Raw genomic sequence first — 27,431 nt, 5'->3', positions numbered from 1 at the left:
AACACATAAGGAAGATCTTTTGTTGGCTTCCATAGTCAGTCTGGGGTGGATCTAGATCAAGGCAAATGGGGAATTTAGATATACCATTGAATAAAGGCGTCATTGTGTGCTTGAATACTGTGAAGATGACTACATAGCTTGACCCAAATACTATACTCATGGCAGAGCCCTCCCTCCAGGAAATTGCTAACACCCTCAAGGATGAGCCTCCTGTTGGCCTCTTGGTCAGCTCTAAGTTCCCCTTCAATCCATTCCATACTCTACTATACTCTTCCTAAAACTTTTCTCTGGACACAATTTTTATTGTGCCCTTTGCCTATCATTAAAGAGCCTCCATAATTGGCTCCAAATTAGTTTCTAACCTTAGCTCCCATTATTTTCATAAACAAACTTTTTTCTGCCACACTGATCTAGCCACTGCCCTCCAGATACCACAGCACTGCCTTGAACGGGTTTGCCCTCATCCATTCTCATTATGGTTTAAGTCCCAGCCTGCCTTTGATGACCAACGAAAAGCCCAATATCTCTGTGGGCCCCAGAGAAATCTTCTTCCTTCATATTCCTATAGTTTGTATCTCTCACTTCTGAATTACTCATATGGCACCCTTTCATTGTTAATTACCTGCTTTTATGTTTATAATTTTATCCTCCTAATAGGACTAACTATAATCCCTTTGAGAGCAGAGATTGGGTCTTATACTTCTTTTTTTTTTATTGGTTTTTTTTTTTTACATTTATTTATTTTTGAGAGAGAGACAGAGAGAGAGTGTGGGGGAGGAGCAGAGAGAGAGGGAGACCCAGAATCCAAAGCAGGCTCCAGGCTCTGAGCTCGAACCCACGAACTGTGAGATCATGACCTGAGCCAAAGTTGGACACTCAACCAACTGAGCCACCCAGGTGCCCCTATACTTCTTTATAGTTGCCCACAGTGCCTAGAACACCACCTTGCACACTGTAGGTGGGGAAAACAAACTTGGCTTATACTGACATTCCAAAAGAGATCATCAGACAGCACATAGCAGAAGTAAAGATTTCTTCGTCGTGTTTCATTTAGAATGAATTAGCAGCAGGTAATCAGTCACAGGTCAACTCAGAGGGTGGATATGCATGGACTTATCCCTTATATAGGATATACCCACAGGATATGTAGGATATAGGTATCACTTATCTCTGATTTACAGGACAAGAAACTGTGTTTCCGTTGCTACTCTCATTCTAAATTTTCTGCTGTTATTATTTACAAGAAGGACTGGACCAAATACATGAGGAAACATCAATGTATAATCATCCCCACCATTTGAAAAACAACTTTTAAGGGACACCTGGGTGGCTCAGTTGCTTAAGTGTCTGACTCTCGGTTTCAGCTCAGGTCATGATCTCATAGTTTATGGGTTCAAGCCCCGTGACTGGCTCCATGCTGACAGTACAGAGTCTGTGCTGTCTCTCTCTCTCTCTCTCTCTCTCTCTCTCTCTCTCTCTGGGGTTCTCTCTCTCTCTCTGGGGTTCTCTCTCTCTCTCTGCCTCTTCCCTACTCTGTCTCTCTCTCTCAAAATAAATAAATAAACTTTAAAAAAAAGAAAAGGAAAACAACTTTTAAGTATGTCCTACTGATAAGGTATAAAGAATAACATTCCCATTCATTTGGGAGTGGTGAAGCCCCTGGCCTGCTGTCTACCTTGGCAAAGTGAATTATATATTAGCATTTAAAAAGGCCCACTGTTCTCACCACGTCAGCTTAACTAGTTATTCAGTAGGATTCTAATTAATTTAATTCTCCACTGGTGGCAATTTCTGATGGGCAGTAACTGTGTCCTTTACCTCTTTGCCTCCTTTCCTCAGCACTAAGCTCAGTAGGTTGCATATAGCAGGGACCTAATAAATATTTGTTGACTGAACAAATGAACGAGTCTTACTGCAGATGGAGAAGATGCATGAGTAAATTTCTCAGATATGCCTCACAAAATCAAACCGGTTCTCCCAACGCCAAAGACAGACAAAAATGCATGCCCCAACCTTGCTCAAGAGTTAACAAGACCAAAACCCTAAAGGCATGGCCCCTTTGAGTATGCTTTCTAATCAGTTTAATTAGCGCTGCACTTTTGTCATTGTTTTTTCATAGGGGACCCTCCACGTTGGCATTATATATGATGACAAAATTCTAGAATGAGACAGAACCTGGAAGTCAATATGTAGAGGTTAAGAGTGAGGATTCTAGAGTCATATCATGGCAGTGCCAGTAGTTCAACCGTGGACATGTCATTTAGTCTCTCTAGGCTTTGATAAAACAGGAATAATGATAGCAGCTACTCCACAAGATGGTTATGAAGAAGAAATAAGAATGGGCATAGAAAGCTCTTATCACTATGCTTAGAACATAGTAAATTCTGAATAAGCATTAGCTAATATTATTATGATGATTTATTTTAAAGTTTATTTATTTGAGAGAAAGAGAGACAGCACATGAGCCAGTGCAGGGGAGGAGCAGGGAGAGAGGGAAAGAGAGAATCCAAAGCTGGCTCCATGCTATCAGCGAGGAACCTGACTCAGGGCTCAATCTCACAAACCGTGAGATCATGACATGAGCTGAAAACAAGAGTCAGACAACCAACTGAGCCGTCCGGGCACCCCTTATTGTTTTTATTTTAACCTCTTTTTTGCGCTTTCTCCAGCTCCCAGCAGTCTGCCAGCTGAGATGGGTTTGGTGTTCAATAGAGATCATATTTCAGAAGTCCTGGCTCTCTATCTTCAGGCAACAGATGTGTGGTGCCTTGCAACCTTCAGTAGGTACACAAGGCCCTCCATTGCTATCCATTAGCAGGGCAAGGGGTAGAGAGAGACCTCCAACCTTCAGGGGTACCCAAGTGATAAAATGCACCCTGAGCACTGCAAATGTAACCATTTCAAAAATGCTCACATTTTTGAAAGATGATGACAGCTTTAGATTCCAAACAAAAATTGCTTCAGCTTTTTTTTTTAATCTGTGCCATAAAGTTATAAAGAAAATGGCCTTACTAACCAAAAGCAAAGAAAAGCCTGCCTTTAAGATGGACCACAACCCCACTTGCCCATAGTCTTCAAGACCCATTCTTACATGGAGTCTAGAGCATTTGGGTGGTTCATAAAACTGACCGGTGCGAGCTGCTGGGTAGTAGGAGGTAGGAGGCAGGGTGTGCCCTTCCTTTTTCAGAGGGAGGAATGGGCTTTGTAAGACGTCAAGTGCAGAGAGAGGGGACACCAGGTGGGTGAACACAGCAAAGATAAAGCTGAGATCACAGCCCAGAGATGCCGACTCAGAGACTGGCACCATTTGCTGGCCTGCACTATAACCCCCAGGAGTCCATCCTCAGTACATCATCCCATCAGAGGGAGAAGAAAATGTACTCTCAAAGAAGCTGAAAAATAAAAAGAACTCCACAAATAAGGCGTAGTGGCTACAGGCAAATCCACACAAAGGGGATCGCTGTAAAGGGAAATCTCTCATGTTCAGAGTTCTGAGCTTTGAGTGAATTTCTGAGAAGGAGTATTTGCATTTTGGTTTTTCCCCTTCATGTGGTGAGGTAAGCAACAGGTGAAAAATCGGGCACTCTGAAATAGGGCAGAGCAACTCTGCAAATCTTAGAGCCCAGTGGAAGTTAATCGCCTCAGACGTCTCAGCAGGCTTTCTACGTGTCTGAGGAGAGAGGACAAGTCAGCCAAGACACAGGCGCAGAAAGGGGCGGTGAAGGCAGCAGAAGTTGCCTGTTGGCAGCGCCATTTCAGGAAATTCAGGGAACTATCGCCAGGGGGAAACAAAACCAGGCAAATTACTTCATCTCAGACCATCCTCAACAGGGATATTTGATTTGCTGTTGCTCTGTGAGACCTCCCGCCATCCTGCTCCTGTTTCAGGGGTGACTTTGTCCGTGCGGGCTCTAAACAGCTGCTGCACACGACTGCAGCCGGATCAGGCCCAGAGACATTCAAAGTCAACCCATGTCCATTCAAAGGAGTGAACGTGAATCAAAGGGTGGCTGGCAAGAAAAGAAATGGCGGCAGAAGAGCTGAACACGGCAGATCTAATAAAAGGGTGAGGCAGGACTTGTACATCTCTAACAGAGTCAGGAGCCCCTGATCAAAGCGGGGAGTAAGATTTCATCTTTATGGAAAAAGAATGTACGGCCTCAATAGCATAGGAAGGTGATCAGTCCTCACAACCCAGAGTTGTAAACGATCTCGGTCAACCCTCCCTGTAGTTCATTGCTATTTCACCACCTTTGAACTCAAAATTAAATATCCCCAGTAACAAGATTCAGGTCATGCTATTGGCTAGTTAGATTCTCTAACAGGATGTGATGCGGACTTGAAATTCAAATTAAGTGGGTGTTTCTCTTAAATCCTGTCTAGAGAATGGAACAGATTGTGAAATCTATTTAAGTCATTTGAGATGAATTTGGTTTGATGAGTAGCTCTTTTTTATGCCCTTTTAACTTTAAAAGCTGTCTTGCAGCAATTCTTGGTCCCTAAGTTTATTTCTACCATCGGAGGGGTGAAATGAAGAAGGAAGTCTTCCAGGTAGTGACCTAAATGTTCTCTGCCATCGGGATGCTGCTTAGAAACCCTTGAAATATGGGACATGCTCACATGCTCCCCACTAGGACTGGCACCAAAACAAGCTTTCGATTTTATTCTTAAAACCTTCTGTAATGCACACTTTTCTGCCACTCTTGCTTCTGAATTTAGTAGGTCACAAGGGAGAGACTGGCCGCTTGAATTCCTTTCCAAAGGTGCTGGAGACTTGAGTTCCAATTCTGACTCAGCTACTAACTGTGTGGTTTGGAGCTTGGCTCTCAGTTGTTTTTTTTTTTTATTTATTATTATTTGTTATTATTTTTCCCCAAGCTGTGTGATCTTAGAGCCATCATTTAATCTTTGGGACTCTCTTGCTCTGATCTGTAAAATGAATGATTGCAGTGGTTCCTTTCAGCTTTAGTCTGTTGGCTTACCTTTCTAGAATCTCTAGGAAAATTGATTCTACCATGTGTATAAAAGTGTTCTATAAACCTTAGGTATTTTCTGGGAGTATTTTTTAAAAATAAAAATCAGGGGAAAGGTAATGTGATTTGACAAGGAAGTATCTTAATTACAGTAAGACAGGAAGAAAAACAATTATGTTTCTGGATTTTTCTGGAATGTGTGAAGTTCGTCATCTTAATGTAAGTGCGAACTGAAGAGTACGGTCTCTGCTAGAGACTCCGAGAAAAGAAATAGCACTATTGTTTCCCTATTGGTTAGGAACTCAGACAGGATGGATCCCTGGAGAAGGAAGGCGGGCTTGTAACTTCCAGTTGAACCTCATATTGACTTTACAGCCAGTATGCAAATTCCTCAAATCTGTTTCCTCACACTATATCCCAAAAGGAGCCATAGCTGTATGGCATGGGAAAAGAGAAACAACAGCCTACAAAATACTTCAATTCTGATCCTCTCTACCACTACTTCCTAGAGACATTGATTTGTAAAATAAGAATTCTTGATAGAATAAACATTAACACAGAGGAAAAGTATGTTAATGTTAATAATCATCTTCTTCAATACTAATCTCAACCAGGCCTCAAAAAAAGGAAAATCATGTAAGTGTACACAAAACTTGAAAGACATCCCTCACCTTTTGCAAGACTTGACTCTGATACAAATATTATTGAAAACTCTAAGCAAAAGTGCCCAGGAAACATTCTGCCCAAGTGTGGGGCACTCAGTGAGACCTCAGTAGAAACCACGTTTGCTCTCCTTGCCTAAATTAAACTACCTTTAGTTTAATTTCTTTGAACTACCACCAGTTTTCGATACGATCATTTATTTCTCCAACACTGCCAGTATTCAAAAGCCTGGGTGCTGTTGTGGGAGCTAAGTCTTGCCATCACGGACTGAGAAGTCGAACCAGACCTTTTTGTTCAGTGTGACAGTCTGGACAGACCACAGAATTAATGTTTATAGACCAGGCTTGGGAGGGTAAGCACAATGTCCCGTATTTGGTCCCCACCCTCCCGAGCACCCGAGACTGTGTCCTCTAATCCATGCTCAGTACATGCTGGGCAACCAATTAATCTCTCTGCAGTTTGAAGTTTCACTCTCAGGAGAGGGCACAGTGAGGACCCCGATCAGATTTGTCAGTCCTTTCTTCGGCTTCCACCATTCATGGATAACCACGACCTTGACATATCACACAGGGAGATGTCTTCCCAAATCATCAATCCTGTGTGGGTTTTCAAAAGTTCTAGCACTAGCACAACACGGTCATTTCATAATGAATCCCATAAATGAACTCTTATTCTCTTTCAGCTAAAAAAGATAAGGGAGAAAGAGACGGTCTTTTCTTTTTTTAGTGAAGCATCTTGCTTTTCCAAAAGGGGGAGGAAGGAATGATACCCTGTACCCACTCCCTCACTCCTCCCCCACCCCCTCAAAAAAACAAAAATCCCACTCCCAGAAATATCCATTTATTTACCATGGGTCCAGTTATTTACAATTATCCAGTAACTTGCAATTACCCAGTGGCTTTCTGACTCTGAGAAGAAATAAGAGGCAGAGGTAAAAACATAGACCAGAAATGAGAGTGTAGTGAACACCAACTGCAGTTCCTAAGGCCTAGTTGTCCCAAAAAACACCTGATAGTTCTGTGTCAGTCGGGTGTCCCTTTTGAAGGTGTCACTTTTTCTAGGTATCAGCAAGGAGCTTAGCACATTCAGGGAGGATGCTGTCACAGAACCCCTATTGGTCTCAGGTTTCAGCAACACAAAGGCAGAGCATAGGGCAGGGAGAGTGTTGCTCCATGAAATGACGCTTGCCTGGAAGTCCCATCTCACCTAGGTGGGAGGAACTCTCAAAAACTCATCAAGGCTACTTAGTCAATCAGGGTTATTTATGTGTCGTGGAAAAGACTCCAGGGAGAGATGGCAAGGAGGGACCCTTGTTCCCAGCCCCTCCTGCAGTGCACACAGCTGTTGGTAGAAAGAGACAACTTTGTGTGCCCTTACCTATGGACATCCTTGATGTGTGTGTGTGTGTGTGTGTGTGTGTAAGCCATACTTGGGTATGTTCATGAACATCTATGGCTTGTGTGCTAACACAGGGAGAGACACGCTCTTTGATGAGTTATAGAGTTCAGTGAAATCAGCTCTGGACTAGACACCAGAACACCTGGCTTCCCTCCTCTCCTCCCTGATTGTCCTGGCCTCGATCTTCTCACCCACAGAGTGTAAGTTGTGAGGTCTGTCCCAACGAGGATCAGATGAAATAAGGTACATGAAAGCACTATATAAAGTATAAGGCAATAGAGTACTGTAAGAAGTCATTATTTATGATGAATAAGCAGGAAAGAATCCAGATGCCAATTATCTTGCTATCTTCTCATGAGGCTAGGCAATCTAGCCAGAGGGTGGTGAGTGGGTAAGATTTTCCTCACTTACGTTCACAGCCAATATGTAAATCTATAATACACAGGTGTCTGAGTTCTATTATTTATAAACCTATTTTAATATGCTATATTGTTTCTAGCTCTCTTCTGGTTCTCCAGGCAATAGGAAACACCAAATTGAGAAAAGTTCTTTGCAAATTAACTGGACCAGAAGGGATTTTTATCACCTGTTTGTAGACCTAACTTATTCGTGTCACTAATTTCCAAGCAATGGACGTCACGATTATAATCGTGTGCTCTGATGTGAACCTCTTTCCTCCTACAATTTTTCCCCTTATAAAATCTGCCCCAAATTTCCTGGTGTTAGTTAATGTAAGTAATAAAGAAGTTTTATGTGTGTTTGTTTGTCTGTATTAAGATATATTTGCCAAAGGTTTGGGAACCTAAAATTGGAATATTTAATAAGCCGCTACTGACATTTATCACCTTCTTTGGGATTTACCACTAATCCAGTGACGTTATCTTTCTTGAGCTAAATTAAAAGACAAATTCAAATCCTGCACGGTAGCCACCAAAAGCATATATTTGAAAAACAGAATTCAGCGTGCCATATTATGCATTATTTAATGGTATGCAAATTATAAGTCAGACAGTTAGGAAAACCACACTTCAGCATTAATAAACAGCAGCACTACTACTACATTAATTATGATATTGCTATGATTTATTCCCAAGTTTTGCATGTTGATTCTCCTTGAAAATTTATGCCATCTGATAAGCAGTAACCTCCTTCCCCTCCTACACCTCCTACCCATTCCTCAAATCTGTTCCTCCTACCCACCCCATGGATGTCTGCAGGAAACGGGTACAGAAATACAAAGTCATAAGCAGCTGCATTGTCTTATAAGCATCAATAATTAAAGAACAAGCAAACACCACCTAAAGCTCCAACATTTATTGTGTCAATGTTAAGCACACTTTTTAAAAGACAACATAGAATGTATAGAAACAAGGGGTTGGGGGACTCATGCTCGATTCCACAATACAGGTAATTAGGTTGGCTGGTTTCAAAAGGGCCAGGACGTCACTCAGGACAGCGATGGTCCATGGGCCCTCTATATGGGACTGATTCACCGTTCCAATGTGGGTCTGTTTTTTTGCTTTTACTTTTTTTTAAAAAATATAAATAAAATGGCACTGCAGGCCTGGGCAGGAAGGACTCTGCAGGACTCTGTCTTCGCACAACGGCTTCTTGGAGGCTACTGTCGGAAAACATCACAAACTAGCAGGATGACAGGCCACGCAGATGTCGGCTGGGCAGCACGCGTCCACCCCGCCCCTGGGGACTTCAAATTTTCTCAGAACTTAAGGGCTCTCGAGCTTCCATCCGAAAACTGCCACACATCTTGAGCTCTCTGGGTACTACGCCGAATGGGGGTGTGTGAAGAACCTAGAAGGAGGATGGAGACAGAGGAAGGGGGAAAAAAAAAAAGTACAGGTGTGACTTGGCCCAGTGATTTTCTGTTCTCTAACTAGCTCTTTAAAATTATAACTTAAATCAACCACAGGTTGAGCCACTGGCATCTTTAAACATGATTTCAAACTCTATCCCCTCCCCCCAAATCTCTGCCCCCTGAGTACCTTTCCCATGCCTCCCTCCCTGCCTTCCCCGCAGAGGACCCAGACCCGCTACCCGATCTCAATCGTATGGTAGTCCTAATAAACTTGGGACACACCTGGAAGGAAACACTTTCCCTTATGACTGAGAAAACTGAGTAGGAAACAGTCCTTTGGTTGAGGAGAACAGGGGAGGGAGGAGGGAAGGGGGACATTTCCTTAAAATAATAATAAAATTATAAAGAAACAAAAACTCAAAATTGATGTAAAAGCAGCACAACGAAAACATGAAATGTCATCAAGTTCAACGTCAAAGCAGCCAACGATTTACAAGAGGCGAACACATCCCTGAAGAGGAAACCAGAACCCAAAATAGTTGCTCCCAAATTGCACCAAAAACTGCCTGTAGTTTCTTTCAAACATGCAGTTTTCTTTTCTTTTCTTTTCTTTTTTTTTTTTTTTTCTTTTTGGTAAAGGGGGAAGGCAATGGTGAAGGGAAGAAGGGAGTGGTTATTCTCCTCCGGGGTTCCTCCCTTTGCTGTGTTACATTGACTTGAAGCAGCAGAACTGGGAGTCCGGATGTGCCGAGGAAGAGGGCTACCACTGTGGCATTCCAGGGCTCGTTGCCATGGCGACCCGAAGCAGGGGCCTGGGGCCTCCTCTCCCCCGACTTGGCGCCGCAGGAGGCCCAGGGTCTGGAGCTCAGCTGCTCTCTCGAATGCCCCCTGCGCAGTGGAGACCAGGGCTGAGGGGCCTCCTGTGTCCAGGTGGGCTCTGGGGAACCCCGTTCCCAGTCCAGCCCTGCCACTGTCGTGGAGGCCCCTCTGGCTGATACCCCCATCGAACCCCTTTGTCAGACCTGCTACCAGTATTGAAAGCTCTACTGACAAGATACGGCCTGGGCATGTACCACGCTCTACGTTATTGAAAAGCACAGCCCCCTGTGGGTTTGGGGGGTGGGGGGTGGGTCCTGCGTTAGAGGAGAGACATTGGGGAAATCGCTTAATTTGCCCTTTCTGCTGAATCACAAGGACCTAATATATATGCTCCCTTTAAGTAGTCTTTGCCACTTTACAGAAAAGAAAAACAGTATTTGGATCAACCGCTGGAGTTGTTCAGGCGAGTTTAGGATCTTGAGTACAAATGACCCAGGTGAACTGTACTGATCTCCTTTCCCCTTTTGGAAGGGAGGAATTAATCGCTTCCCATGACCACAGATGACACTGGGAAATAGAGAGAGAGAGAGAAACAGACCCATCCCCCCTAAAGGCTGATTCACTGGCCGTGTGTTTTACTCAATGAAACAGAGGGCTAATGGGATAACAAGATGACAGCAAGGAAAAGTGCACACCCAACAACCCATGTCTACAATTTGTAGCTAGAGCAGCCCTGGAATAAACGTCCAGAATCCCAATTCTGGCTGTGTGTTCTGATGTCCGTTGCTCTAAACATGGGTTCATTTAGTTTTAATTGGGAAAGCGGCAGGGCCTTAGGAGACACTTAGGAAAATTTGCTAAGTGCCTCGTGCCTGTTAAAAGTTAACGGTCTTTTAAAAAATATTTTTCCAAGCAGGTTTAAAGAACACTGCCAATCCCATCCTCACACTGGCAAAATTCCCACATTTCTTTCGTTTCTTTCTCTCTTTTTTTTTTTTTTAAATGGGAAGTTGTCTGAAAAAGAAAAGAGAATGGGATGGGTACATTCTTGAACACACTAGGCCCAGGGACGATGGAGTAACAGAATCTTAATGAAGAGAACACGACTACAACACAGTCCTAAGAACTCATGTTAGTGTGTGCACACGCGGAGCAGGGGAAAGAGGTAGAAAGAAAGAAAGAAAGAAAGAAAGAAAGAAAACACCATATTTCCTCCCTCTCACTCTGAGAGTACAGTGTTCGAAGCAGGACAGGATGGGGCCTGAGGCTCCTCAACTCCTTTTCAGGAAAGCCTGAAATATCCCAGCACCTTTGAACAAACTTTTAGTGTCTGTGAATAAACCTCCTCATTTCCTTATTTCTCCAAATGAAACGATATCTAACTCCCACTGCCACTGCCTTTCAAATCCTCACTTCCAGCATTATGAACATATACAGTATGGACTTATTACACACACAAAAATGGTATTTAAATAAACAGTTCTAGCACAGAATGCCCTGGGAAAAACTCAACTACTCCACACTTCCTGCCATGGCTGGTACAAATGAAGAAACAAGTGTTCACCCCACTTCTTAGCCACCTTTGCAATGATTTGGCTTCGGTCCTTTTGTAGGGTCCTAAACAAAGAGAAGATAGGAAATGGTCTCAGGATGGGGAGAGCCCACGCACTGGGAGGGTTTCTAAGTTAAAATCTGTGAGAAATAGTATTTGCTGTACTCCTGTTTATTATGAAGCTGTTCTCAAAATGAAGATAAAAAGGAACATTGACGCGTTAAGAGTTCAGGTGGGTAAAGAACATTGCATCAACACATCTGGGGTGTCGCATAAACTTGAGAATTCTGAAAACTGTTAATATCCTTAGCATTTCCTCATTTAAAAAAAATCTCGAATTCATCCTCTGTTGGAAATGTTTTTTGTTATTTTGCATTAAGATTTTTTTAATTCGGGGGTTCCAGATACAGATGTCAGTTATAAGTTATATTTTTATTGCCTAGATTTTCATGCTTGTATTGTTCACTCAGCTTCAGAAATCATATTTTATAAGAGGGCTTCAATAAGCCAGGAGACTGAGTACCCTGAAGAACGTGTCTCCCGATAAATTTATTTAACTTTGGGACCATGTAAATCAAACATAATCTGTGATTTATCACCACATGTTTGCACCCCTCCCCATTCCCCATTTGATTTAAGAAATTTGAACATACAAGTAAGTATACAGTATCTACCATTAATTCTGTCTGTCAGGATGCAAAACCTAATTATGCTAAGAGCATCATATATTGAAAAATTAAAATGAACACTGTATATAAAACTTGCACAGCTGCACTCATAGCTCCTAATAAAAGAGTAATAGGGACACACAGTGGTTTTATGGACATTTAATACGGTGGAGCAGAAGTCACCACATCGCAAACTGGCATGGCACTGGAGAATATTTCTATCTTGAATAGCATTCTGGATTCAGTTGTGAAGTAACCTAATTCAAAACACAAATATCTCCTCTCAGGTCACTGCCAATTATCAAGTTCTGCAAGATACATCCATCTGATCCCAGCCCCTGTACCCAACCCCAAATCTTCTCTCACGGGATTCCTCTCTGCCTCCACTCTCTCCTTCCCACCCAAACTGGCTTTAAAAAAAATACAGCTACTTTCTGTGTATTTTAGAAGGATAAAACTATTCCTGTCTCAGATAAAAGGCATTACATGAAAAGGCCACCTCACAGGCACCAGGGCATAAGAACTGAGCAACGAAAATGCTACCACAAGAAGACAACAGAACGCTTTTGTTTTGGTTTTTACAAAAAGAAGAACAACGTTGTATCCATTCATCTACACTGGGAACAGGGAGACAGTATCACAGAAGTATGTGTTTTAATAAAGCAAATAGATGCTGCAGCATGCAGTATTTGTAAAACTGACAACACAGATTTCTAAGGAGGGGTTTTTATAATGGACCTAACTTGCTTTTCAAAGGCTATGTTTCATTTCATAAATCTGTTGGTTGGGCAAAAGATCACTGAAGCATATTCCCCCCTCTCATTTGCTACCAGTCAGGAAGACACTATAAAAAGTTCTAAAAGATCTGTCCCATCTCTGGTCCCTAAGATCACAGGATCACAAGGCAAACCACCATAGATCTCAGGAAATCAGTGGCTGATTCCACAGATTTGCCACATCTGGCTGAACTACTGGTTACTTCTCTCTCTCTCTCTCTCTCTCTCTTTCTTTCTCTCGTTAACATGATGCCTTTGTTTCTGGATATTTATGGGGGGGAGGGTGATGTTATTTTTGGTATGAAGAAAGACTCATATGGAAATGAAAGAGCTAACTTTTTAAAAAATCTTTTTTTACATTATGTTCTAAGATAGGGCAGGGGAGGGAGAATAGAAAAGAACTTTCAGACAACAAGAACAGCAAAAAATCCAAAGGAAATAAAAGTTTAAGATGCTATTACCAGTCAATTTTTCATTTATATCTGGATGGATTATTGTTAAGACATGAAGGGAAAGTTTTTAACATCAGACTGAAAACACTTTCCATTTCTTGAAAATTATTCTAGAACTATAAAATCTAAAAACTATTTCCATGTTTTGAGATATGTCTATTTTAATATAGTAAGCACTTTATGTTCCTTTAGGGTATAATGCACACATCAAAATGCCCATAGAAATAATCCTGAAAAAGACTGACTGGCCTTCTCTTAAAACCTGTTATTTTCTTGAAAGTAATTTACAGAGTGTGTCAAATGAGGACACAAGAAGCTTACATTGTGTACTTTAATTTTTTTTATTTTTTTCAATAAAGGGACAAAATGGGTGTATGAACAGGTTAATGCAGACAACTGCCAAAAAAACACAGACAGTGGTTTTTCCAATAGAACTTAACAAAGACCAGAAACAAATACAATAAAAAGCCAGGTTGTAATGACCTTTGGTCATCCAAATAAAAAAAAAATAAAAACAAAGAAAAATAAAAGATCAAATTAAGTGCCTCTGTTTTGAACAGGGCACATAAGCAATAATAAATAGTGACTCCCATAGTAAAAGATAAAATTTCAAGTTACGACAAACAGCTTTCATTACAGGAATAGAAAAGGCCAATAACAAAATATTCTGCATTGCCATTTACAAAAAAGTATTGACTAAAGCGGGCTTTCTCTTTAATATGCTTTGCATATGAAATTCTTTCCAATCTAAATATAAAGCACCATTTAGTTTTTGGCAATGAAAAAAACTGCAAAACATTGTTTTTGTTTTTTTTTTCCTTTTTTTTCTTTCTTTCTTTTACTGCATATGAAGGTAAGATGCTGGAATGTAGGGTGATAGAAGGAAAGGGACAAAAAGCACACTACATAACAAACCAACGTTATTAGCTTGCAGTACTGCATACAGTATGGCAGCAGGAAAAAGGAACGAAAAAGGATATGTACAACCCCTATGACAGCCATCCGTGTGACATTCTAGCAGGCTCCCCCAAACCGCCATTATATGGCTTCTCATCTGTACAATGTCACACTTTTTTGTTTGTCTCTCTTTTTTTTTTTTTTGAAGCATACAAATAATTTGCACTATATTATCCTGCCAAATTAAAAAAATATACTGTGGCAGCCTGTCTTTTTTTTTTTTCCACTACCAAAAAAGGTACATTGATACCTTTTAAGAGAACAAGCAACAATTAAAAATACAAGCTTCAATATAAATACTATAGTGCCTAACACTAGATGAACATTTAATTCAAATACCATTCTAGAAATACAGAAAAAAGACCATAAATGTGTTTTAGCATAGGAATCAACATGAGTGTGCATTTTCCTATATTTAAGTACTATATAATCTTAAACCTTTCCCCAATGTATGGTTTTTTTTTTTTTACAACCTGAAGAGCGGTGTGTATCCAAGGCATAGAATTTCCACTACCATTTTTAAATGGATAACAAGTCTTGTAACACCACCAAGACAATGGAACCCTAAAATGCAGTTCCCCCCTAAACATAATGAAGTGTTTTTTAAAAAAATTTTTTTTCTTAACATTTATATTTAAAAAAGTTTTGTACAAAAAAATCCTTGCACTGTAGAAGCGAAAGCAATCATTCATTTCTATGTTAAGTGTATTCTGTTTTCCATTCACAGCGCTTGCAATGTTGAGTCCGAGTAAGTAAGCTCATTAGTCAAGTAAATGGCTGGCAAAGTTTTTTTTTTTTTAGTTTTTTTTTTTTAAAAATGCTCATCAATGAGATTGTGTTCAATTTTTTTTTTCAGCATTCTTGCAACTTTTCCCTTAAGTATAGACCTGTAAACTGGGAAAATTGTACAGTGCACTTAATTGTCCTATCTGAGCAGGTTTATTTTATACTCAACCTCTGTATCTCTGATTAGAGAAAAGATACAGATATTACAGGCAGAGTCAAGTGCTATTTGAACACCAACTGGGGCAGATGCTAGCTTAATAAAAAAGAAAAAATTAAAAAAATAAAATAAAAACAATGAATCCTCTTCCATGTTAACACAAATAGCACACAGTGTATGGAAAAGAAATGAAGTACAACTTTTAGGGAGCACAGACATATATACTGCTACTCTTAAAATTCTTTCTCTTCTTTTTTAAGAATGTCACATTTAAACACAAGTCTTAAGAATTCATAGTTAATCATCATTGTATCAGTATTAGCTTATACACCTGTTCTAGTTTAAAAGGGCAAATAGTACCACGTTGTGCTAAAAGATCAGGTATTTTCTTCCTCTGTTACCCTCCTGTCAAACCTTATTGTCAGTCTCTTCTTTTTAATATGGTCTACGAGGTCTTAAAGTTTATCATTTGATTGTCCCTTTGACAACCAAGTAGATCTGGATCTATTTCTTTTGGTGCCAGAATTTTTTGAACAGACATTATTTAAGTTATCTCCATAAAATGAATTCCTTACTAATGTATTTAATTGTATTCCGGGGCTTTTGCACGTTGCACATTCAATTTAATCATCATTTAAAAAAAAAAATAAAACTTTGGGCAAAACAGCCCATTTCTTTTAAGCTCTCACCAGGAGCAAAATAGCGTTTATACTGGTATAATCAGTTTTGCTTTTAAGATTAAACTAAAGGGAAAATGATGATTAACTAGGACATAGTGGGTCATATTTTTAGGTAGCCATTGTTGTGAGAAATACAATATAGAATTATATGCTAGGTCCTAAGATTTCTTACCTCACCCAATGCTGAATTAAGCTACATGTTTATAACAAGTAGAAAGAACCATCAACGTGGTTTTAATAGATCCAAGGCACTCATATTTTAAAACCAAATGATAGAATAAACTTGTTTTGTTTTTCTGTTAAAATTTGTCAATTCAAGGCCTTTTTTTTTCCTCTCCAATTGATACATTTAACCCTCTAGAGACAGACATTTAGCTCATAGAGATTTTCTTTCAGTGCTGTCTATTCTGTCTTTAGAGGGTTAACCCAAAGACTGTTTTTCCTCCTCACGTTATAAAATAAAACTGTACATGATATGTATTACAGAATGTATGCAGCATGGTCTTTTTCTCTCTCTCTCTCTTTTTTTCTCTCAGAACGGAACTGGAAACAGCAACATGTTTGCTCAGCAACGAATCCGGGACAATTTAAAATAGCCATAACATACCATACATGCTGTCTAAGTTTAAAAAAAAAAAACATACACAACATGTAAATTATTGCACAAGAGAAAGGCTCAAAGTTTGCGTAAAATGCAATAGTATTGCCCCATACAGATCATGCATTCAAACGGTGAGAACATAAAGGAAAAAAAGAAAAAGAAAAAAAGAAAAAGAAAAAAAAAAAAAACAGGTGTGCTGGTGACAAGCACTCTCATATTCTTAGCTTCCGTTACTTCTGTTTGTTTGTTTGTTTAATCACATGGGACTAGAAAAAAATCCTACAGGGAGTGGGGCTGGAGGGCGATGGGGAAGGGGGGGGTGGTGAAAAAAGGAGGTGTCAGGTGGGAGTGAGGGAGGGGTATTAATATACCTCTATTCAGTTTTTATATCATTATTCAACACTCGATCACTGTGCCATTTTTTCATGTGTTTCTCCAGGGTACTGTACACGCTAAAAGGCATCTTACAAATTTCACATTTGTAAACGTCCTTCCCCACCTGGCCATGCGTTTTCATGTGCCTGGTGAGCTTGCTACTCTGGGCACAGGCATAGTTGCACAGCTCGCATTTATAAGGCCTTTCGCCCGTGTGGCTTCTCCTGTGGACAGTGAGATTGCTACAGTTCTTGAAGACTTTCCCACAGTACTCACAAGTGTCGCTGCGTCTGCCCTCTTTTGAGCTGGGCCTGCCCGGGCCCGGACCACTAATATGGGGCGTGCTCCCTCCACTTCCCGTGCCGCTGCGCCCCGAGATCCCTCCGTCCAGCTCCCCGGGCGGCGTGGAGAAGCGCAAGCTCCCGTTCTCCGAGGAGTGCTCCGACGAGGAGGCGAAAGGCGATTGTCTGGAGTCTCCGAAGCTAAGGAAGGGATCTTTGAGCTGCCTGGAGGCCGCGTAGCCAGCGAGCCACTGCGAGTACACGTTCTCCGTGTTGGGCATCGCGGCCGGGGGCAAGTCGAACTCCTTCTCGAGCTTGATGCGCTTGGAGAAGGGGCTCAGCGAGCTGGGGCTGCCCAGCAGCAGCTTTTTGGACAGGCCCCCCGAGGCCGACTCGCCCGGGGAGCAGCCGCGGCCGTTAACAGTGCCATCGTCTATGCGGTCCGACTCGCCGGCCACCGAGTCTTCGTCGCAAGTGTCCCTGTGGCCCTCGGCCTCCGCCAGGTGGCCGCGCTTGTGTTTCTCGCCCAGGACCTGGTGGAAGGCCTCGCTGAAGTGCTGCATGGAGCTGAGCACCATGCCCTGCATGACATCAGGCAGGGCGCGGCCCTCGTCGCCCACGCCCACCACCGCGCCCCGCGAGCTGTTCTCGTGGTGGCGCGCCGCCTCCAGGCTCAGCCCGAAGCCGTAGTCCACCCTCTCGCTCTCCGTCAGCTCCTCCTCCTCCTCTTCCTCCTCTTCTTCCTCTTCCTCGTCGTCCTCCTCTTCCTCCTCGTCCCCATTCTCCGGGATCAGGTTGGGGTCGTTCTCGCTCTTGAACTTGGCCACCACAGACTTGAGCGCGCTGCTGGCGCTGCCCACCAGGTCGCTGGTGCCGGGTTCCGGGGAGCTGGCGGTGGAGAGGCCGTCGTCGGACTTGACCGTCATGGGGGATGACTTGTGCATGTGCGTCTTCATGTGGCGCTTCAGCTTGCTGGCCTGCGTGCACGCGTGGTCGCACAGGTTGCACTTGTAGGGCTTCTCGCCCGTGTGGCTGCGCCGGTGCACCACGAGGTTGCTCTGAAATTTGAACGTCTTGCCGCAGAACTCGCATGACTTGGACTTGACCGGGGGCTGGGAGGGAGGAGGGGCGGATTGCAGAGGAGGGAGGGGGGGCGTCGCCAGGAAGGGTGGCTTGCTACCTGGCTGGAATGGTTGCAGTAACCTTTGCATAGGGCTGGGCCGGCCTGGGGACAGCGGTGGGCTAGACGTGTTCCCTGCCAGCTCTCTAAGTCTCCTAGAGAAATCCATGGCGGGAGGCTCCATAGCCATTGGATTCAACCGCAGCACCCTGTCAAAGGCACTCGGGTGATGGGTGGCCAGGGCCATCTCTTCCGCCCCCAGGCGCTCTATGCGGTGGGGGTCCAAGTGATGTCTCGGTGGTGGACTAAACAGGGGGGGAGTGGGTGGAAAGCGCCCTTCTGCCAGGCCGGAAGCCTCTCTCGATACTGATCCTGGTATTCTTAGCAGGTTAAAGGGGTTATTGTCTGCAATATGAATCCCATGGAGAGGTGGCTGGGAAGGACATTCTGCACCTAGTCCTGAAGGGATACCAACCCGCGGGGTCAGGGGACTTCCGTGTTCGCTTTCTAAGTAGATTCTTAATCCATGAGTGTTCTGTGCGTGTTGCAAGAGAAACCATGCACTGGTGAATGGCTGTTTGCAAGTTGTACATGTGTAGCTGCTGGGCTCATCTTTACCTGCAAAATAATACAACACCAACATCAATGTTTAATCGCGGAGGAGGACGTTAGCAATTGCTTATTTATGGTTCACCTCCAGCTTTCCCTGCCCCCAGCCCTCCACCCCACAGGCCTAAGCCCTCACTGATCTATAATATTCCCTGTGCCTAGAATTGGTGCCTGGTTCATCTGGTGGCTGGTGCCCAATAAATATTTGTCGAATCGGTCTTTCTGCCATTTCATTCGGTTCTAAGAATTTTAAATCCAATCTCCAAAGCAGAAAAATCTGCACCAATTCAAGCTTGAGAATGAGGATCCCGACATTCTAAGGAACCTCAGCAAACCTCTTCTGAACTCTCCAATCTGTAACCAGCTGTGGTTTGGGGCAAGCTATTTCATCTCTGTGCCTCTGTTTCCTCATTTGTTACGTGAGGGCCTTGGACAAGGTGACCTAAGGGAAACTTTTCTGCTTCCTAAATCCCATCGTTCTATTCTCCCCTGGGTGGCAGGTGAACTTTCTAAATAGGCAATCATTTCATAGGGATATCAAAAAAGAGAAGGTCAACTCGTTACAATTCTCTATGGCCCTGGAGATGCTTTTAATCTTAGCCTGAAACACACTAATTGTTGATATTGTTAAAAATGGGAAGGTACTCCTAAAATAATTCCAAGGAAGAGAGACTAGCAACATTCTCACATCCCAGCCTTGTGTGAGGATCAGTGAGTCCCAATCCTGGTTCCACAACACCCTATGGGGACTCCCATTTTTATCTCAAGGGATGTTGCAAAAAATCTCAAAAGAGAAATTTAATTCGGATTTAACCAACAGGCCGTATCAAATCTTTAGGAGTTGTTCCCCCAGTCAAACAAATGCAAGTCTGGAGAAGTTAGGAGGAGCGGCTGGTGCCAACTTAAGCAGACACAGCATCCTAGTTTAAGAACAGTTAAAGCAGCCAGCACCATGACGGGCAGCAGGCTGAGAAATGCTACACTATCCTCCTCCTCATTATTTTGAGAGGCTAACAACGAGAACCAAATTATACAACATCCTGCGCCCTCGGCTGAGCCTCAGCTCCAGTTGAGAAAGAAACAGAAAGATACAGTTCAGCTAGTCAACTCTTTGGCCAGTAGCCAAGCCGTCTGGAGAGGGGCCCTGCTTAAGTCACATTATTTCTCTCTCGCTGAAAAGAACCCGAGAGTGGTAAATGCCACTTTGGCAAAGAGGGGGCCAGCTTGACTTCACGATCATTCATTTTTGGAGATAGCTAAATTAAAAAAAAAAAAAAAAAAAAAAAATATATATATATATATATATATATATATATATATATACACCAAGGGACTAACTAACAGTTTACCAGTCAACTACAACATTAAAAAGGGCCCAAATATTGGTGGCCAAAGGACAAGGTTGAGAAAAAATAGATGAACTTCCCAGGGATTCTCAAAAAGCCAGTGCATAAAGTACAAATGAGAAATAAACTTTAGCCAGTCTTTTAAAAGGGGGGACTAGAGGAGTCACTTAAGGCCCCAGCTAGTATTTGTCAGTAACTTTTTTAAAAGCAAAAAAAAAAAAAAAAAAAAAAAAAATCCACCATGGAGCTAAAGAGTGGGAATGAGGAATTAATCAATTACGACGATTCCTCCATTTAGCAAGTCAGAAAGAAAAGCTGGCAGGGTCTTCTCAGGAGCCCCAACACTTGCATTCCCAAACAAGCCAGCCTTGCTCAGAGCACTTGTCTGAATAATGGACTCCCTGCCCTGACCTTGTGATTTACTTTACAATGCATTTATAATCTCACTCAATATATCCCACTCCTGGGTAAATCTCTTTAACAAGATTAGATGATAAGATACCAAAATTAGGTTTCCAACATTTGCCTAATGTGGAGGGAGGGGAAAAAAAAAAAAGGCAGAAAGATTTTGAAAGAAAACGCTGACATTAGTATCACATTATCTGCCTATTTTTGTTTGCCTCCTTTCTTCAAAGGGAAATAAAAAGCATCATTGAGAGTATTTTCATAAATTTTTTGTTGTTGTTGAACAATGACTTGGGTTCTAAATAGGCAGGAAAAAAACCTATCTGGTTCCAACTAACATGACCCTCTGTGGCTTTCTCCTTTGCCTCTCTAGGACTCTGTGTTATTATCATACATTTAGCCTGACAATCCGGATTGGATAAGTAAAGAGAAGATTTGTCAGCTGAAACAAGTCCTTAACACTTTCATCACTCCAAATGCCTTAAAATCATATTTTCGCTTATGATATCCTACTGAATCCCAGGACTGGACCCATAATTAGCAATCTGGTTTTGCATGCACGCTGACCACGGCTACGGATCAATGCCAAAATGTGCACAGCCCTGCATCAAGGGTCTCACCTGTATCCTTTCCAAAAGGCTTAAACAAGCAAAGTCCATTTTATTTTGCTGCTCTGAACTTCCTAAAATTTTGTTTTCAGAGCCAGTGATGTGATAGTATTACACTATGTTCACACTGTGCTGTTACCCTCCCCTCTCAGACATCAGGTCAGAGAAGATAGCATTTTATCTTATAATGAGCATACAACATACAGTTTTCACTATCGCATTTTAGTATTCCTATCAACTAGATATTCTAGATCATGAGGGCAGCTAGTGTAATCATAATGTCAATGAGAAGGGCTGTTACGATTGAGACTAAAGATTACATCAAAAGAGCTGCTTTGAAACTGGTAATTATTACCAGTCCACTAATAGCAAATGATGCATTACAGTTTCACCATATAATCTGTATTTCACTCAGCTCATGCCAGTGCACCATATTATACTACAGTGCGCACAGATTCTCAATTCCTAAACTGCAGTCATCAATAAATGTGTTACTTGCCATAATTTGTGAAATTACTTTGTTCATAACATCTTTGATGGTTTAGAAAGACCAGAATTGATTTCCTGCGTGGCAAAATTAGGGCTACATTGATTTATTGACGTGTAAAATATAATAATATTCTTCATTTACTCTGACGAAAATCAACTTCTCAATTTGAGAGCCTCATTGGGCATTCACGGGGATTGTTTTTATTTAGAGCAATAAACTGAGTCCTGGCCCCAAGCATAGGAACTCCAGGCATCAAATAGTTAAAATCAGCCATTAGTTCACCTACCAGCTTTTATTTTATTTCATTTTGTTGTATGGGAAGGAATAACCCCATTTTTAGTTTGTCACCAATGCTAAAGAGTCATGTGATCTAAGCCTCAGGATTGAGAAAAACAAGGAAGTCTGAGACCAGAGGCCTGGCTCTACTATTTGCCAGCTTATGGGCTCTGAGACACTTAATTTCTTTGAGCCTTAGGTTTCCTATCTGTAAAATGAGCATAAAAACAGTACCTTACAGAATTGTGAGGTTCAAATGACAGACGTGTATAAAAGCCATTTGTAAACTACCAGGTCCAAGGTGAATGTGAGTTTTCATTACTCCCAGGCTTGATTAGTTACCTAGCTTGATGACTGACCAGGTTGTACACCCAGAAAGGCTTCCAGAAGAAGGCTGGAATCCAGAATCTAGAATCCAGGCCTCAGGCCAAAGGGAGGGAGGTCCTGGCTACAGGGTGGCAGGAGGGGCCATTTTAAGGCCCGTGACTGTGGTCCACCAGCAGGGATGCCACAGGGAAGTGCTAAGTGCTCAGTGCTCTGAAAGCCAAGGGCAGCTGGTTAAGGCAGCTGAGTGGCCTGGGGGTCAGCTCTGCTGAATGCTTTCTGGAACTCCACAACCCATTTCCACATACCTTGTCTGGTCACTCCTAAACTGGTCCTGCCAGCATGGGCACCAGCAAACTAGGTACCCTCCCTTTGCAGGAAGAGGGGGAGAAGACATGGATTCTGTAGCAGGCTCCTAGTTTCCCACCCCTGCCCTCAGGAGGGTCAGCGGAAGAGGGAGAGACCTTGAACTGATTCCCAGGCCAGCAGCCCTCGGCCACTCAGCTCCACCCTCCTCTCTGCTGCCCTACTCCCTTCTCATCCCTTCCCTCCAAGGGGGTGGCTCTGTTCCCACAGCCCAGTGTGGGGCCCCAGGCACCCCCAGCAAAAGGAGGAGAGCTCTCCCCACCCAGCCAGCATGTAGGGACTCGAAACCGTGAGTCCAACCCCCTAAACTCTGCAATCGGTGACCTAACCCAGGCTTAGGCCCAGCTTCGTGTTGGGGAGGGGATGGCAGAAGAGGTGCTTTTAACCCCTGCACCGCCCAGCCCTCAGGACTTGAGGACTTGTGAAATTCACACAATAACTCTTTGTTACCTAGGATTACCTAGGAGTTAACAAAATAAACAACTGGCTTCAAATTTGGTCTCAGGGCGCATGCCCTGCCCTGCAGGCAGACACCATTCACAAGGTGGCTGGGTGTACTTTATCTCTCCCATCTAAAACCAGGTCCCCTGTATGGCTGAACTCCCCACCATTATGCTCTTTTTTATGTTCTTTCTTTTCTTCTTTCCACAACAGGTAACCTTTCACTGACTTTCAAAATAAAAATTAATTCCTTAAAAATGAGGTAGGTGTCACACTTCTTTTTTTTTTTTTTTTTTTCCTTGAACCTGCTTTTTTGTGTTTGGGGCAGAATCGACCCCTACCCCCACCCAACTTTTTAGCCATGCATGACTCATATCATTTATTACTACACAGAAAAGCAAACTGTATTACCTTCTAGAACAACATCTTTCAAAAACATTTTCATAAACATATAAATCTGAATTTCACAAAAAGATAAAAGTCGGTTTGCACACATAAGCGGATGGTGTTAATGGTGGTGATGGCGGTGGTAGTGGTATCTTTGAATTTAAGCAACAATGCTGTGCATTTTTCTCTAAAACTAGGAGAAAAACACGTAGAAATCGTCTGTGTGTGCACATATATAATGCGCCATGTATATATACAAATATACCATGTTTAAATACACATGTAAATGCATCTATAACATGCATGAGAATAACTGTAGAGTAACTCTAAACTGACCTCTTTTGATTCTGGCCTCTGCTAACAGGTATGCCATGGAATAAACTCAAAGTCCTAAATGAGGCCATGGAAGTGAATGTCCAGCAATAAAATGGGCCCTGGACACACAGAGATCTATGGTCACCAGCTGTGGAGCCAGGTAAGACCCTGGGGAGGAGACCCACAGGGATGAGCTACTGTCAGCTCCATGGGAATGACACAAAAAAGGGGAGGGAAAAAGAGGAGGGGGTTGAGTGGAGCAGGGAGAGGGTGCCAAGTGAGTAATGGAATAATACATATGTGGATGCCAATCTATTTTGGAAGTAACTCCTTTCAGTACTTAAAAAGTAAGGGTGATTTCCAGAAACTCTCATCTCTATACACATGGACATTTGTAGAAGAAATAATGCTCAACTTACAAATACCCTGCGGGGTATATTCTGCACTCATCCCGGGCGTGGGGATTAGAGCTCCATGTGCAGAACGAGGGGAGGAGAGGCCCCTCCAGTGCAGAAGTTTATCTGTGAAAGAAACCCAAAATCAAGCACCAAAGCTATAAACAATGTGCATCGTAAACCACAGGATATCACATTTCAATTCCATTAAAATAGATTAACATCATTACAACAGCCTTGCAGATAGTTAACAGGCTCAAGGCCTATATCAAAAAATAAAAATAAAAAAACAAAACAAAACCCCAAAAAACTGTGATGAAGTTATTTCCACAATTTTGTTTTGTTTTTGATTTTAGTCTTTTTCAACAAAACAGAAGGGGTTTGTTTTTGGCGGGGGTGGGGGAGTCTTTGGTTCATTTTCTTGATTGTTATTGTTTATTGTCTTATAATAAGAGATATGTAAATAGCAAGGGGGAAATTGGCAATATTATGGGGTAGACTGGTAAAATGGAGGGATTTATCTGCAAGGCTGGTTTACATGCATACATCTACTTTACTTGACACGCCCAAGCAAAAAACAATATGTACTTCAGATAGCACCTCCAAAGACAGGGAAATCTTAGACATTCGGGACTTGGTTGGGCCACGCTCTAGAATCCCATCAGCAAAATACCCCATATAGACATGGCTTCTTACAACACAAAGTAGTGGAGAATAAATACTAGACTTCTGGGGTTACGATAACTTTGGCCAAGTCCCCATCTTCAGGGTGAGGAATCCCACTATTAAATAACAAGGATAGACCAGCGTTCTGATAATAGCAGCACCCAGAAAAAGTGGCCCACCTTCTCCCTTCTACTGCATTTTGTTGCACTCTGGTGAGGAGAAATGACTTCTCACACTAATAAACATAATACTAGCAATAAATCAAGCATTTCTAGCTCTGAGACTTTGGTGAAAAAGGAAATGTTTGGTTTGTGCAACCTGGGGATTATATGGTTTGTGTGGTAAATTCCTAGTTTTTTCAAGTCCACCTTGAGCTAACCAAGCATGTAGAGGTCAACCTTGAGACAGAGGGTAGGATAGATGGAGCAGGAGATACCCAGCGTGTTCTAGAGGCCTGGAGTTTGTGATGATTGGGGGAGGAGGGAGAGAAGAAAAACAGACTTTGATGGTGAGTAAACAGAGTATGTTTTCCATTAGCTTAATATTAAGAGCACTTAAAAGTGTTGTTGTTATACTCTAGGATAGCAGGTCCCAAGTGTAAAATACATCCTGTTCTCCTTATATAGATTCACATTGCCAAGAACAGCCAGGGCAGTCAGCACAAGGTTTCCTTTCATGAGAAGCATGGTGGGTAACAATGGCATATTGCTCATGGAAGCTCTTATGCTCTGTTGTTAAGCTATGTTGTTACCAGGCCTGCAAAGGGAGGCTGCTGTGGATGCCCTGCCTAGCCTGAGTCCATCTACACAGGCATGTCATTCTCTCCAGCCCCAAACAGAATTAATGACACAAAATGAACCAGCAAAAGTGCAAAGACTGGACTTAAAAAACAGGCACGTCTTCAGTTGATTGTGTATATTATAAACAGGGTATTGAGAGTATAGGGCAAAATTAACTACAGATTTAGTCATTGTGTTTTTCAACAAGAAATCTGAGAATCCATTTTTGCACTTGTTCTCATCTTAGCCATTTCAGAAGTTGGTTTGTCACCAAGACTGAGATCCTTTTCTTAGAGACCCACACAACTGAGGTAACTCCGTAACCCTAGCAGAAATGCGACAACGTACTTGGACACCTGCACAGGGACAGTCTGATTTTAAATTCCCTGCCATTTAGTCTGAGAGGAGAAGCTGAGTTGCCTTGATAGGCCTCCAGCAAGAAATGAGAGGAATGTTAACCTAACCCAGGCCTGACCACTTGCATTTATGTCTGGTTGGTAACCATGTCTACACATGGCTGAGTTTCCAGGGGCCCTGAACAAGCTGAGTTTCCAGGGGCCCTGTGGGGAAGTGGGCCAGGCCACATGGCAAAGCAAGGGCTCTTCGAGGAGACTATCTGGGTATCTGGTACCATGACCTGTTTTTGGTTTTTGAATTGTGAGAAACTTTCAAGATCATCAGGTCTACGCCTTCATTTTACACATGGAGAAACTGAGGGCTTGTGAAATTAAGTGACTAGCCCACAAGCTATGTTGATAGTTAACCACAAAGTGAAGATCAGAATTACTCTCCTGCATCACACCAGTGCTCTTTCCTGGGAGATCCATCTATCTCCTCCCCCTGGTTCCTGCCCAAGGAGTGCCAGTTAAGAGGCACTCATTGACCAATTAGGAGAAACAACTTCTCTCATTGCAACCTCTCGGGAGGGAGTCCAACCCAGGGGTGTTGAGTGGGTCTTTCAAAGGGTCCAAATGAACTGACTTGGTTTCAAAATTGGAAAACAACACCACCTGACCTGCTTCCTGACCCTCTTGGCTCTCCCCCCTCCCCCCCCCCCACACTGTTTTCACCCTCTACCTCTGCTTCCCCTGCAGAATTTGGCCGGCTGAAGAGGGACACACCCCTTCCTATCAGCTTAACAAGCTATTGACATTGTCTTTCTGAGAGACTCATACTTGAATTTCTCTTCCTCCAGGAAGACTGTCAAAGCACAGGCAATGGGGAACCCCAACTGATTCTGCAGCCTCTGCACACATTCTCCTTGGTAAGTTGTCGACATTCCCACAGGAACTGGAAATGCTAAGTTGTTAATAGCCTCCCTAGGGTTTAACTTCTTGCGATGATGCTTTCAGTGATTTCATCATGTTTTAGGCAAAGTCTCACAATTCATGCTTTGAAGCATGACACTCAAGGAGCAGCTCTACCTGCCTGCCTACCCACCCCACCCCCCCACCCCTTTGAGGGCCTTTTCTCTCCCTTTCCCCCAGGGAGTGGTGGGCTCAGGTAGCTGGCTGGAAAGTGGGAAATCTAGTTCTGCTCTCTTTTGTTTCCTGGGTGGTTCTCTTAGGGCAGCCTCAGGCCCAGCATCAGCACAGCACATCAGCATGGCTCGGAGCTTGTTGGAAACACAAATTCTCGGACCTTGTTGGAAACACAAATTCTCAGACTTACTGAATAAAAACCTGGAGGTGGGAGACATGCAGCAATCTATGTTTAGCAAGTCCCCCAGGTGGTTTGAGGACACAGCCCAGTTTAAGACAATGCTGTCTTGGGGTAAGAGGAGGCACGGAAGCTGGAAGCATGTTCCGCTGGCAGAGAGCCAGATTGGCTATGAGACTTTTGTCCCTTCTGAGATTCACCTCTTTCAGGACGAGAACTGTCCAAAACAGAGCAAGCCCAGGACATCCCTAAGAATCCCTTCATGTGGAATTCCAACCTCCCTCACTGACAGGG

General features: G+C 42.8%; 1 protein-coding gene across 10 annotated transcripts in view; it reads right to left on the bottom strand.

Annotated features, from left to right (window-relative positions):
• Nucleotides 1-7,953: 7,953 nt before the first annotated feature.
• Nucleotides 7,954-27,431, bottom strand: part of BCL11A (BCL11 transcription factor A) — a 101,254-nt gene continuing 81,776 nt past the window's right edge. For 3 of the 10 annotated variants that reach the window (XM_058684012.1, XM_058684013.1, XM_058684018.1), the window contains exons 3-4: nucleotides 24,058-24,159; nucleotides 13,437-18,689 (exon numbers count right to left, since the gene is read on the bottom strand). In XM_058684012.1, coding sequence (XP_058539995.1) covers nucleotides 16,669-18,689; nucleotides 24,058-24,159 — 2,123 coding nt within the window. In that variant the 3' untranslated portion in view covers nucleotides 13,437-16,668. Of the gene's footprint in view, nucleotides 8,844-13,436; nucleotides 18,690-24,057; nucleotides 24,160-27,431 lie in introns of those variants that run through there. The other 7 variants (XM_058684015.1, XM_058684019.1, XM_058684021.1 and 4 more) reach the window with 7 other exon arrangements.

Source organism: Neofelis nebulosa, chromosome 9, assembly GCF_028018385.1.
Source record: "Neofelis nebulosa isolate mNeoNeb1 chromosome 9, mNeoNeb1.pri, whole genome shotgun sequence".
NCBI classification, from domain to species: Eukaryota; Metazoa; Chordata; class Mammalia; order Carnivora; family Felidae; genus Neofelis; species Neofelis nebulosa.
Note: the sequence above shows the minus strand (reverse complement) of the source record. Positions and strands in the feature narration are given on the sequence as shown.